Genomic DNA, 13,574 nt, shown 5'->3' on the forward strand with positions numbered 1-13,574 from the left:
TGTATTTGGTGAAGGGTTTGACATATCAATCTAATCAATATCATTGAGTGGTGCAATCTTGTTCTCTTTTGAGCATTATCACCTCTCTCTCTCTCTCTCTCTCTCTCTCTCTCTCTCCTGCTTCTACATAGCTATGGATTCCATCTTTAAGCCTCCAGAGGCCTGCACACAAACCCTAATCCTAGCATGCTGTAACCTTCATTCACTGGACTGAAATATGTCTAGTGATGGTGCGCAAGTCAAAGTCTCCAATTCTTGTATTGATGCTAGTAGTATCTTTCAAGGCTATGCTCTATTGCTGCCTGAATGTTGCTCAAGTCCCTTTGAACCCACCGTACTCAGGCTGCAGGGCAGCTTCCCATGCTCCGATATCTTTATGGTCCCAAGAAGAAGGGTACAGCAACCAATGATTCACATCTACTCCCAAGAGTGAGGTGAGGTCTTCCTTTGAAAAGTATAAGCCTTCTGCAAACCTCGAGTGAAATCTTGCCCCAAGGTTAACCCAAATCCCACCATCTCTCAGCAGGCTCTTGCCTGAGTACATTAGCTCAACATGACCCATCCTACCCTTTAAGGCAAACACTCACACCTCATTTAACAAAATGTCCACTACCTTAGAGGTTCAACCCTACCCAGTATGCAATAGACTGCTGCTGCATCATCCCTACCCATATCATGCGTGACTTACAGTAGGTACAGGTTTATAGGTTAAAGGCACCTCTTTACAACTGTTAACTGTTAGAGAACCAAAATTAGTAAGAAAATTTTGCTTGTGAACTTCAGTGAGAGAGAGAGCAAAAAAATGAGATGTTTTTATTATGGTGTCTTCAGAAATCGTTAACAGTAATGTTACAAGTGCTGCCTTCAAATTTTTATCAAAACACTGGTTTCACTAATCCTTCAAAATCTAGAGAGTTTTCACAGGTCATCATGCCTCGCCTGACAACAATTTATCAGGTCCATGGCTAATATACACATCTTCTTGCTATCTAAGAATGGCCCCATACATAGACGCTGCAGCTGCCTAGCTTGATCCATTCATTTCATTAGCTGACTGATCCACACTGTGGGCACGAACACGATCTCTAAGCTCTTCAAATGTGCGCATGCTCTCTGCATCAAATCCTCCAGCAAACTGGCAAACCACACCCAACAGTTATGTGAGTATTGTGTTTTAAGTAAAGCTGGGTGCAGAACAATGCATGCCCATCAGTTATGTGAGTATTGTTTTATAAAGTAAAGCTAGGTACAGAACAATGCATGCCCATCACAGCCGCGGTGAACTCAGGCTGCTGCGGAATGGACAGGCAATCTGTATCTAGCCTAAAAACCCCCAACCCAACATGTCATTGTGATTAAGGATCGCTAAGATACCAAAAGAGCGAATGGCTGACTGACCTGATGAACACGAAACGCAAATCTCACTCCTTGGAGCAGTAAGAACTCTCTCTGTGGCTCTTTGGCAGCAGATGCTGCTGCTGATGAGTCGAGTTCCGATGCAACACGCTTCATGTACTTCCTAGCTAGTTGTACAGTTGCAAGTTTTATCTGAAACAAACCATTCTACCCTTAGATGACACGTAGCTTGGCCATTGAGTAAAAGACAGCCAATACAATGTTGTAGGTTTATAAGCTTAACAGAAAATGTATACCTTGCCAACCAAACCAGAATCAAGCATCCACTGTGTTGGCACACTAAACTCTTTGTACCGAGCTATAGCCATGTCTCGAGTTCTTAATAGAGCATAAACACTTTGCTCCACCCTGTGCAAAAAAGCATTGACGTAAGCTCGGGGCAGAAAAAAAATCAGGAACAATACAAACCTGAAATGCGACACTTTCAACCATCCAAGTCGTGAGGGCTTTACTTTTCTAGCAACGAAAGCATCTTCTTCAGAGACAATTCACACAACACACGTGGATCATCTTCAAAAGAACTGATCTCAACTTCCAGCTTTTTTAAATCCTGATATTCAAATGCTGCTTCCCTCAAGACATCAGCTTTGCTCTCAGGCCAATCAAAGTGCTTAAGGACAGCACGCTCATCCACCTACCACCAAACAACCGTGGCTATCATAAGAGAGTAGTACCTTATTAAAAAGGCCCTAAACCACATATCATGTACTCTAAAACCAGATCAATGCAGTACCCTTACAGATCAATGCAGTACCCTTACATTTAAGGACAGGCCACTCACAAGGATTAGAAATAAAGAAGTCTTACCAAAAAGGAAAGCTCTTCATCAAGCCAGGAAACGAATGCAACCACGTCCTCAATGTCACTGTAAGCAGCGTTCCGGACTTCCATCGCAAGGGATTGCACAAAATCACCTTGCATCTCAACATCTGCTTTGACCTGACTCCACCAACACAGTGAGGCACCACTCTTAAAAAACCCACCACTCATTGGAAAGTGAAACTATGACTGATATTATGATTCCAGTAAGTGCACTCATTACAGAATAAGTCTTAAAATAAACACTCAACATACCGCCAATAAGAATGCAGATCGATTTTCAATTTCGCCAATCATACTGTTGCGCGCATCTGAAACATTTGTGTCTGAGGCTCCCATAGCAGAATCCTTCTTTGCTTCTCTTCTCATCAATGACTGGTAAAATTCTACTACTTCTGGGGCTCTTTGCACTTTCTCGCCCCCTGAACCTTGCAACTTCACACTTCCAGGAGGAGGAGGAGGAGGGGGTGGACCACCAGGAGCCCTAGGTGGTGGTGGGGGGAGTGGTGGAGGGCCCGGGGGGCCACCTCCGGATGTTTTAGCAAGCAGGTTACCATCTGAGGGCGCTTTTGCAGAAGATTTTGGTGCTGGCTTGGGAACCCTCGGTGCCCTTTTCTGTACCTCAGAAAGTTTCATCTTGTTCACCACAAGCCGCACTGGATTCTGTTCAGTTGCTGACAATATTTCTGCTCTCCTATGTGGGAGTCTATCAAAATTAATCTTTCCAGGTGCAGCTTTGTCCATCTTCATTGTTGGAGCCATCTCTGGCTTGAGCTTTTCTACGAGCTTCTCGACCCTGGCTTGGTCAGCTTTTTCTTTAATAGCTTTCTCTCTTGCAAGTGCCAATTTGTGCCTGTCCTTGAATGCAGGGTATTTTTCCTCTAGAACACCAGCCACAGACTTTGACATAAGGTCAAATGAAGCAGCAACATTACTAGAAGGTTCATTTGCATCAACACTTGACCTTGTTCTAATGGGAGTTGGCTCTCCAAGGGACTCATTTGAATCAGAGGTAGAGTGCCTGGAACTCTCAAACTCATTTGTTCCAAATGTGGTTATGGCTACAGAATCACTGTTATTCCTCATCATAAGGTTTTCTAGTGACCCCTTCGACCTCGTATATCTGTGCCCAGGACTCGACATCCTAGCTGGTGAATTCCTCAAGTCTAAAGAAGAGGGGGCAGGTGACAACTGAGAGTCTTCTTTACTTCTACCCCATTTCTTCAACTTTTTAATGAGACCCGATTTCTTGGAGCTCGAATGCCGTAGTGAGTGACCATCAAAGGAAGAATCATCAAAGTCACATTCAGATGGTGTGGATGGTAGTGAGGATATACTGTCATAATCCTGTTCGCTTTGCTCTCTGGATTTGGCAGCTAGAAGATCTGGGCCTGCATATTCCATCATGAGTTGCTTTGCCTTCTCCTGGGATTTAGGACTTAAACTCTTCCCCAAATCAAGAGCTGTGGCCTTCCCAGGAGGTGCCTGATAATTCCTTAATTCATACCTTAAGCAGGCATTAACCCATCTCAAATACACAAGCTCTTCGACCTCACTAAACCTATTCATCTGCAAGCCTTCTACTTGCTTACTCAGATCTTCATTTGCCAGCCTTAACGTAGAAGCTTGGGCTTGCACCTGGGCCACTATATCACTCTGCCATCAAGCCAAAGAATTGATCATTTATGGGTCCAGATGCAAAAAAAGAGCACCATTTCAGTCTACTTGTCAAAAAGACCAGCAACACGTTACACAAACCAAATGAAGAAAACTTTTACCTCGGTCATACTTGAGAGCTCGACGATCTTGGCCTCGGCTGCATCGAGTTTGACTGTCAATTCTCGCTTCTGGTGCTGAAGGTCCTTGCTTGTCCTGCGTAACTCCACCACTTCAACTTCCAACTCTTTCAAGGTTTGCAATTTCCTCTCCATGACGAAGTCCTTCTTGGAGGCCTCTTGTTCTCTCTCTTGAAGGGTGGCTACTTGCTGCTTGAGGATCAAGAGTTGTGCCTTTGTTTGGCCAGCGTCACTTTGTATGGTCTTCTGCAGATCTTTGATTTTCGCTCTTGCCACCTCCAGCTCCTTCTTCAAGTCTTCCTTGAATTTAAGTTCCTCGGACAACTTCTTTGCCTGCTCTTCCAGAGCAATCAGCTTGGCATTGAGCTTCTCAATCTCCCCATTCTTTCTCCGCAGCTGCCTTTCCAGCTCTAGATAGTTCTTCTCCTGCTCCTTTAGCCCATAATATTCCAATAGCTCTTCTTCAAGCTTCATCTCTTTCTGTTGCAAATCTGCCACTATAGCCTTCAACTGTGCAAGCTCCACAGAACTATTCACACCTGCCGTGCTTTGATTGTCCACCTTCGATGAGAACCTTTTGTTGGTGGATGCAGTGAGGGCTTCAAAGACCTGTAAAGCTTCATCATCTTCGGAGTTTGACTCATACTTTCTCGACTCAACGCTATCGTCTGAGTCGTACTTCAGCCTCATTCCATCCTCACAGAACTTTAGTCTGTCGGCTGACTTCTCAGAATCCGAGGGGAAATCACCGCCTCCTTGGAAGAGATCGTCAAACTCTGGCAGCAACAGTTGATCACTCTCCTGAAAACTTTTACAGCTCAAGGCAGGGCTGAATGTGCTGATGCGTTTCACTTCCTCCTCCTGATGAGAGGACAAGTTTAACAAGAAGAATAATTGATCTCTCTCTCTCTCTCTCTCTCTCTCTCTCTCTCTCTCTCTCTCTCACACACACACACATGCACGCATGCGTTGAACATTCATGTCCACACATACAAATTGTATCTGCACACATACGATAACTATGCGTCAAACATGCACACACACACACACACACACAAAATATGATTATGCTCACATATACAAACAAACATGTGTACAATAAACCATGTATCACTCTGACAGAGGCGAACCTCCACTTTCGGTGCCCCATGTGCATCTGCATAAGTGTAGATCTCCTTGCCATCACTGGGCTCTTCTTCACTCGGAGGTTCTGCAATTGACCAGTTCAACATACAACCCAAATTCTGAAACTCAAATTCCCAAGAAAAAATCCAAGCCTACCCAAAAGTGATCCTACAGTACCACTCAAGTGTTCAAAACACTGGTATGAAGCTAATCTCAGCAAAACTAACCCAGCATTCAAGATAGTGACAAGAAACTACGCCCACTAATATCCCAAAGTTCAAACTAGTGTACAAAACTAATGCGCTTTCCAAAACATTAGGAAGATACTTATTACCAAACCAGAATTGATGTACAAAACTACCCAATTATTGAGACATTGATGAGAGATAAAAGCCTTAATCTAATGTCTTAACTTTAGAGCCATTAATCCTTAGACTGCTAGACAGAACAAGTGAGAGAAAAGATGTTCTTACCCCAAGAGCCACGAGTCCTATCACGGTTGCCCTTTCGTTGTGCATATGTGACAGCTACCACAGAACAGGTGACCGCAAGAACCACACGCACTAACATGTAATCTGATCAAAATTGGGTGCTGAGATCAATAACATGACATGCACAGCCCTCCAAAGTTTTGACTTTGCTGAATGGTAAGGTCAGGCTTCACTCTGCAATGAGTTTTTTTGTTCAATTTCTGCAAAGGGCACAATACATACACCCAAACATGGTGAATCAAACTCCTATCAGGGGGCAAATAGATAGAGCATGCACTGAAATTTTGAGTAATTCAAGCATGGACTAGAACCCACATGCAAAATTACAAGGATAAATTATTGTTTCCATCACTCACAAACACAGATAATTGGATGAGAAGTGATGGCTTGCGTGAAACATGCAGACCTGCACAGAAGGGCACACACCTTAATCGCTCAAAACCCAATTGGGAGGGATCCAGGTAGATGTATATGAGCTGGGAAGGTGAGGGCAGCCCAAGGGGGGGCCTGGGAAAAATAGGTGGGTAGGAAGCATACATGAATTTGTATGTGTTTAGAGACTTGTTCTTGAGAGAAAAAAGCTCCACACAGGATGAGGCTGGGGTGTCAAGGATCAGATCATCTAAATTCTAGATTATCTAGAGAGAGAGAGAGAGAGAGAGAGAGAGAGAGATTATAGGCTTTAGTGCAAATTTCTTCTCTCCACTCTATGCAGTATGTAGTGCTACCACATACTTGACTGACAAAAAGCCCCCCGGCCCCCTCGTGGCAAAACACAGCTCGTGTGTGTGGTGATGAAGACCTCTCCTCTTGCAATGGTGTTGCGAGAAAAAAAATGCGAAAATTCACACAATTCCACGTGTCTAATATGCCAAACCGAGAAAAAACCAAAATAAAAGGAAAAAAACTAATTATTTTTGGAATTTTTGACCCATGGGCCACAACTACCTCAACTTGCACGTGGAAAACCCAAAAAAACTGCTGCTGGATTCTTGCATTTGGCAGAAACTACAAAGATTTTACCTGAGTGGTTTCCTTTTGCTTTACAAAATCAACCAACTTTGCCCATAAATTAAAATCAATCAAATATAATATTGTGCATGTGATGCGCACTTAATTAAGAAATGCCCATATATGAAATTAATATCAAACGCCCACATTCAGACATTAGCATAAATTACACACTGCCCATATTCAAAGCTCACCCCTTAAATTACCATCATTTAACTAAATATAAGTACTTATAACTAAACAAGTATAACCACATTTATTAATACCTACATTTAACCAGATATTATCTCCTACTTATGATAGCTTTTATTTATAATTTGATTAAACATAATCACCTACATTACCCAAGTAAGATGAGTTTCACATGACCCAAGGTACCCCATCATCCATGGAAAATCAAACATAAATGTAGAAATCCACTCCCCTAGTTTAATTAGACATAATCACCTACATTACCAAGTAAGATGAGTTCCACTTGACCTAAGGTACTCCATCAGCCATGGAAAATCAAACATAAATGTAGAAATCCACTCCCCACATATACACACATATAGAGTAACTCAATGTGGGTCCTTGCTTGAAGCTCCAACGAGCCCAATCACTTAGTAATTTACACCACTTAGACAAGGGAGCCTTGTTAAACTTGTTAAACGAAGCCCAAGCCGCCTGATTGAATGCTGCACAAATTTCAAGTTTTCTTTTTTTGTCTTTTTTTTTAAAAAATTGACAAAAAACACCGGATTATATACACTACTCACACACCCAACTCCGGTTACATGGACGCGCAACACCGTAGAGAGCACAGATCGAACCCGCACCACCGGCAACTAAGACTTCGTCCACTTTAACCACTCCACTAGAACTGTGTTCGCAGATTTCAAGTTTTCAAATTGTGCAACGTGAGATTTGGCTGTGTTTTGAAGTCTAAAACTCAACTCCCCTAATTTTGATTAAACTCCCCCAATTTTGATGGAGTTGAACAGTCTCAGAAAAACACCTTCTTGGCTCAAATCCAGAGAAACTGGTTGCAATTTTGCCTAGCCTTTAACTTAAAGATTCAATTTTAAAAAAATTAATTATAAAACCCGCCGATGCATTGTTTGAAGGTCATCCTTTTTTCACTTATTAGGAAAAAAAGTTTTTTTTTAACACTGGAGTTGAGATAGCAGCCTGCAGGAACCAGAGGTTTGGTAGATGCAGACATTTAATGGAGGGACGAAGCTCTGGGGAAAACCTTTCAAAAAACAACTTAATTGCTCAAGGTAAGAGTCAAGATCCTCTTGAGAATTCAGCCGAAAGAGGACAATTCATGTGAAAAATCAACTCAATTGCATACAAAATCCTATCATTCGTCTAGCTTTGCTTCTGTTTAGAGAGCATTCTTTTAATTGCCAGTCACACAAAAGACAGGACAGAGATCATAGTCTATTATTTAATTCGCATTTTTATATTGCATAAAACCTTATCCGAGTCCAATGACACAAATGCATTGAGGACTTGCCCATAATGGTGAATGTGTGCCCTGACTGACACACACACCAGACCAGAGAAGTGGTGGTGGGCAATTGGCATTGCAAGCCTTGGCTGCAAATTTTTGAGGAGAAAATCAAAAAGAAATTTCATTTTTTTTTTGGGATAATTGGAAATTTTATACATAATTTGTCATTTCTTCAAAGCGTTAAAAACTAGTTGTTTGAGAATTTTGACCCTACATGCAAATGTCTGAGCTTTCTGGTTATGAAACCTGGTGGGCTTTCAACTGTAAAGAGAAAAGCTTTAAGGATAGAATACATTCAAATCATAATTTTAATGGATAGCTTTCCTTGGCCTTGCATATTACAAGGCTTAATTATTAGAGTTAATCTTGGGTCATCAGAGTTAAATTGGCCAGTCATCAATGACGAAGATTACAAGGTTCATTCGAGGTCATCTTCGCCACTAAATAGTGATTAGTTTACTATGTTTGTTAGAGGCTATTAAACTTATAATGAAGGTTTGAAAGTTGATTAGATCTGAGCTTGGCCACTAATCCAATGATTAGATTAAAAGAGTTGAGCTTGGCCACTGATCCAATGTTAGGCTACAAGTTACGACAGTTAATCAATACTAATCTGATGACGATTGCCCGTTGCCTGTGGTCAGCTGCGATGATCAAGGATTCAAGGTGGAACGAAGTGTGAAGGATAGATCCATGCGAGGGCCCGAGGGGGGACACACAGTCACACAATTCAAAGATTGATGGCAATCTGCAGTGCAGAAGAACATGGGGGCTGGCGTGTTGTAGTAAAAGCAAAAGAAGACAAGGGGAGGGAGTAAATGCTTCAACCGGCACATCATGCTTCATGCGGCTGATTCAAGGGGCATGGCCGCATGGCGCAAAACAGACACACTGTGGCAACTTGCGAGCCTTGCATCAGGATTAACTTATTATAGACAGCAGAAATTAGAATTTTGAAATCAAAAAGAGGGGGAATTTTTAAAAAAAACTTTGAAAAAATCAGACTTGTGCGCAGAAAAGCACTGCTTTTCACTGCACATGGAGTGCTACTGTGCTGAGCAGCCTACGGTTTTTTCGAGAAAAAAAGATAGCATTAAATAAATTTTTAAAAAAGGAAACTGCATTAGGGTTTCGAGCTTTAAGCAACCAGAAAAACAGAAGAAAAAAGAGACAGTAGAGAGAGGGAGATGCATGGAAAAAATAATTACCTGTGGGTGTGTGTGCTGCTAGGGTTTTGGAAGAAGATGGAGAGAAGATGGAGGCAACTCCTGCTCAGAAATCTTGGAGCCCGCGCCTGCAGCAGTAAAGTAAAAAAGAAACAGTCTGCCCATTTTTCCCCCTTCCCACTTCAAAATTCCCTCCCCTTTGCTTCATGCCAAGCTTGGCTCAATTTTTAGGGCCTCTTTCCCACTGCCCAATTAACCCTACCCTACCCTGCCCAGCCTTGATGCCACAGGCTCAAGTTTCAGAGCCCTTTCCCACTGCCCAATTGCCCCGGCCGCCCCGCATTTATATGCATCGCATCGTCATACCTGCATTCCCACGGTGTAGAATGAACATCGCGCCTGCCTCTTGCCAAGCCTGTGAAGGGAATTGCACATCACGCCTATGCGGCTGCCCAAGTTTGTCAAGGGAATTGCAACTCTGGCACGAAAAGAGTGGCAAAAGCATCGTCATCACCCCTACGTGGTTAGCCAAGTTTATGAAGAGAACTACATCTGTGGCGTAATCATCGTCATGCCTACCAAGTTTGTGAAGACAATTGCAAAATGCTTGGCCAAATTTACCGTGACCCCCCCCCTTTGAGGTGGGATTTCTATCCGAAGGGACTTGGTGCCTTGAGGGTATGCTAGCCCGCCGCCCCGAATATAATGCATCTAGGCAAAGCACGGACCCATGGTAGGCTATATTCGGGGCGGGCTAGCATACCCTCAAGGCACCAAGTCCCTTCGGATAGAAATCCCACCTCACCCCCCCCCCCCGGGTTATTAGCACGCACCCACTATCAAATGCCCCCTCTACCCTAAAGGGACCATTAAAGAGACATGTATCAACACCTTCCTTTTAGCAATAAAAGTAACAAAAAGTATTTTAACATCTTGTTGATTTTGATCCTATTTGGTGAGGTAGGCATGCCCCTTTATATGTTGATCTTGGCCTATTTGCTAAAGTAGGCACACCCCTTTATGCATTGAGTGATAACTTGTGGTACATACACATCAATTTCTAAATGTTCTAGGTAAGAATTTCATTTTAAAAAAATAAAAAGCTAGCTTAGAAAAGCTAAGCAAAGCAAGTTGTTTGGTGTTTTAACCTTCAACAACGTTGGGCCGATTAGGGTAGTATAAGCATGCCAACTTGGTGGCAGCTAAGGTTTTACTTATCAATGTTACCAATCAACAAAAGTTAATTGGCTCGCAAAGGGGAGCAAAAAAGTGGAGAATGCATGCTTTTATTTTAAGACATACTTGGAGTATATTATTAGCACCCGCTACTATCAAATGCCCCTCTATCCTAAAGGGAACAGTAAAGACGCAAGTGACAACACCTTTCTTTTAGAATTAAAAGCAGCAAAATGTATTTTCTTGTTAACATCTCGTTGATTTTGGCCCCCATTTGGTGAAGTAGGCATTCCCCTTTATATGTTAAGTGATGACACTTGTGGTACTTGCACCTTAATTTCTAAATGTTTTAGGTAAGAATTTCAAAAAATAAAATAAAAAGTTAGCTTGGACAAGTTAAGCAAAGCGAGTTGTTTGGTGTTTTGACCAATAGGATTTTTGGGCCAATTACGGCGATATAAGCGTGCCAACTTGGTGATAGCTAAGGTTTTACTTATCAACATTGGCACTAACCTGAATGCATCACAAGATTTGGCTGTATTTGCTAAACTAAACAGACAGAGAACCTATGAATTTTGAAGCTACACAAATCAACAAAATTTAATTCATATGCGAAGGGGAGCAAAAAAGTGGAGAAGGTTCAATTATGTGTCATTTTTCAACAAATCCAAAATGAACACATAATGAGAATGCTTTCTTTTTTGAGACGTACTTGTGTCCCATCCGCTATTAAATGCCCCCTCTATCCTAAAGGGGCCATTAAAGAGGGAGGTGCCAACACCTTTGTTTTAGCAATGCAGCAAAAAGTGCTTTCTTGTTAACATCTCATTGACTTTTGCCCCCATTTGGTGAAATAGGCATGCCCCTTTAAAATTGATTTTGGTTTATTAGGTGAAGTAGGCATGGCCCTTTATACCTTGAGTTATGACATTTGGTACTTGCCCTTTGTACCTTAAGTTATGACATTTGGTACATGCACCTCATTTCTAAATGTTTTAGGTGAGAATTTAAAAAAAATAACAAGTGCTTGGACAAGCTAAGCAAAGCAAGTTGTTTAGTGTTTTGAGGGTTTTAGTGAAATTTTGAGGGCGACCAAAGTATTGGTACTTTTACCCTAGAGTTACTAACAAAACCTTGCCCATCCAAGACCTAGAGGTGTTTAACATGAAGCATTTGTCGTCTCTATCTACATACTCCCCACTACCAGTGTCGAAAAAAACCCTAGTTCGATGTATTTGCAACTATTTTTTTAAAGAAATATCTATTAATTTTAAAGTCCAAAGCTTCATAGTTGCTAAAATTTGAGAGGTTGTAATAATATAAATTCCTTCACATTGATGGATTTTCTTGACAAAACTTTTTTTGAAACTCTAATGCCTGCCCGCCCATCATATTCATTGCATTTTGTTAGAGGTGTTTCATGCACTCATATGAAGCATGATTAAAGGTGCATAAATAAAGCATTGCTTGTTCATAATTGCATACATCATATTTATTGATAAGCGTAATTAATGTATTTTGTTAGAGGTGTTTCATGCACTCATACTTTACTATTAAGTGTATGATTACAAAGTTATGATATTTGGCCTAACCAATGCCCCCAAAAATCTCCAAATATTCATGGTGGGTAGAGCATATAAGAATTATTTTTAAAATTCCCTTGAAGTGTTTGTAAATTGTGGATGACCTTTGAACTAATTTCAAATGGAAATATCACTTTGCTTGTCTAAGGAATGTCTTTGAAAGATGTAGAATATAGAAAAATTTGGTTAAGCTTGGAATTGCGACAACAAATCTATTACAGAGGTCTTAAAGATTCATAAAACATGGTGGTAGTGCACCTATTTTGAGAGCTCCCCATGGGATATCGTATTTTACATTTATATAGATCCTTCAGCCTTTATGATTAGTGCAACCAAGACAATAATCTAAACTTTCATGTGAGTTTTGCTACTATAGGTTGATGACAACAACTACACCATCATAACTGAAAAGAGAAGGTTTGGCCATAGCATACACAATTAAGAAATATACTATCATTACTTTTGAGCCAACTAGTAGTTGATAGCACTAAGAACAACTGCACCACCATAATTAAGAAATATACTATCATTACTTTTGAGCCAACTAGTAGTTGATAGCACTAAGAACAACTGCACCACCATAATTAAAAGAGAAGGTTTGGCCACAATATACACAGTTGAGAAATATACTCTCATTACTTTTTAGCCAACAAGTTTGTATGGGCTACTTTCTTTAGTAAACAAGCCTTGTGAAATGGTGCTACCTCGATGATGCACATCAGTAGATGGTTGCTTATCCTTATGGAATTTAACAGCTTGATCACAATCAAAAAAGGATTGGTGCATATACATACCAATCATCTTTTGAGAATAAAGAGCTTGAACCCTTGGGTGTGGATGGCAATCTTCCAGATTCTCTCTTGTCCATACTTGAGGAGATTTCCTATTATCTAGCTAATAGTCTCCCACAATACCTACCTATCACAATAAAGATAAAGCCAAATGTCTAATAAACAAGGTTGCTCCCTGTCAACTAATAGCAAGAATGCTTTACAAAATAGGTCAAGAGGAGAAATGTTCACAAAAATGAACTCCTTTCCGTTCTTGGTTTAGCTCACTCTAGCGTTACCATGACGGGGAACAATTTGCATTAGGTTTCAACTATCACAATATTTTTTAAGCGAGCTTATAGAGTAGCTAACCACTTTTTGGAGATGTATAGAGTATATTAAACAATGCTAAGAGTGTTAAATATTCTTATGGTGCCTATAACTTTTTGGTGATGTTGTAGAGTTTGTTAAACAATGCTAAGAGTGTTAAATCAGGCTTATGGTGGCTAACACTATGCTTAGCAGCTAACAATTTTTGGTGATGTTGCAAAGTTTGTTAAATAATGCTAAGAGTGTTAAATCGGGCTTATGTTGGCTAACGCTATTTATTAGTGATGTTTTAGAGTTTGTTAAACAGTGCTAAGAGTTTGTTAAACAAAGCTAAGAGTGTTAAAACGAAGAAAAAAACAAAATGCTATTGACTCCAATAATGTTGTAGAGTTT

General features: G+C 40.9%; 1 protein-coding gene across 4 annotated transcripts; it reads right to left on the reverse strand.

The window, feature by feature from the left end:
- Positions 1 to 788: 788 nt before the first annotated feature.
- On the reverse strand, positions 789 to 9,567 carry LOC147611351 (protein CHUP1, chloroplastic-like). Of its 4 annotated transcripts, none has more exons than XM_086784422.1 (10): positions 9,365 to 9,567; positions 5,630 to 5,847; positions 5,162 to 5,241; positions 4,014 to 4,892; positions 2,491 to 3,891; positions 2,224 to 2,355; positions 1,869 to 2,050; positions 1,653 to 1,764; positions 1,399 to 1,548; positions 789 to 1,135 (listed from the first exon to the last, which is right to left on the reverse strand). In XM_086784422.1, exons 2-10 carry the CDS (start codon positions 5,724 to 5,726, stop codon positions 1,025 to 1,027), a joined length of 3,144 nt encoding a protein of 1,047 aa, XP_086640548.1. In that variant the 5' UTR covers positions 5,727 to 5,847; positions 9,365 to 9,567; the 3' UTR covers positions 789 to 1,024. The 4 variants fall into 4 exon arrangements, with proteins under 4 accessions (XP_086640548.1, XP_086640547.1, XP_086640549.1 ...); XM_086784421.1 differs by lacking the exon at positions 9,365 to 9,567 and adding an exon at positions 6,074 to 6,433; XM_086784423.1 differs by lacking the exon at positions 9,365 to 9,567 and adding an exon at positions 6,054 to 6,411.
- Positions 9,568 to 13,574: the final 4,007 nt, after the last annotated feature.

The sequence above is a fragment of the Cibotium barometz genome, chromosome 47, assembly GCF_041138505.1.
Source record: "Cibotium barometz isolate CiBa-2024 chromosome 47, ASM4113850v1, whole genome shotgun sequence".
In the NCBI taxonomy this organism is placed as follows: Eukaryota; Viridiplantae; Streptophyta; class Polypodiopsida; order Cyatheales; family Cibotiaceae; genus Cibotium; species Cibotium barometz.

Excerpts from the sequence above, each read along its gene's own strand:
- LOC147611351 (XM_086784422.1), bottom strand. The coding sequence starts at position 5,726 with ATGTTAGTGCGTGTGGTTCTTGCGGTCACCTGTTCTGTGGTAGCTGTC. Across the intron at positions 5,242-5,629 it reads TAGGACTCGTGGCTCTTGGG|AACCTCCGAGTGAAGAAGAG; the intron begins GTAAGAACATCT and ends GGTCAATTGCAG. Across the intron at positions 2,051-2,223 it reads ATGAAGAGCTTTCCTTTTTG|GTGGATGAGCGTGCTGTCCT; the intron begins GTAAGACTTCTT and ends GTTTGGTGGTAG.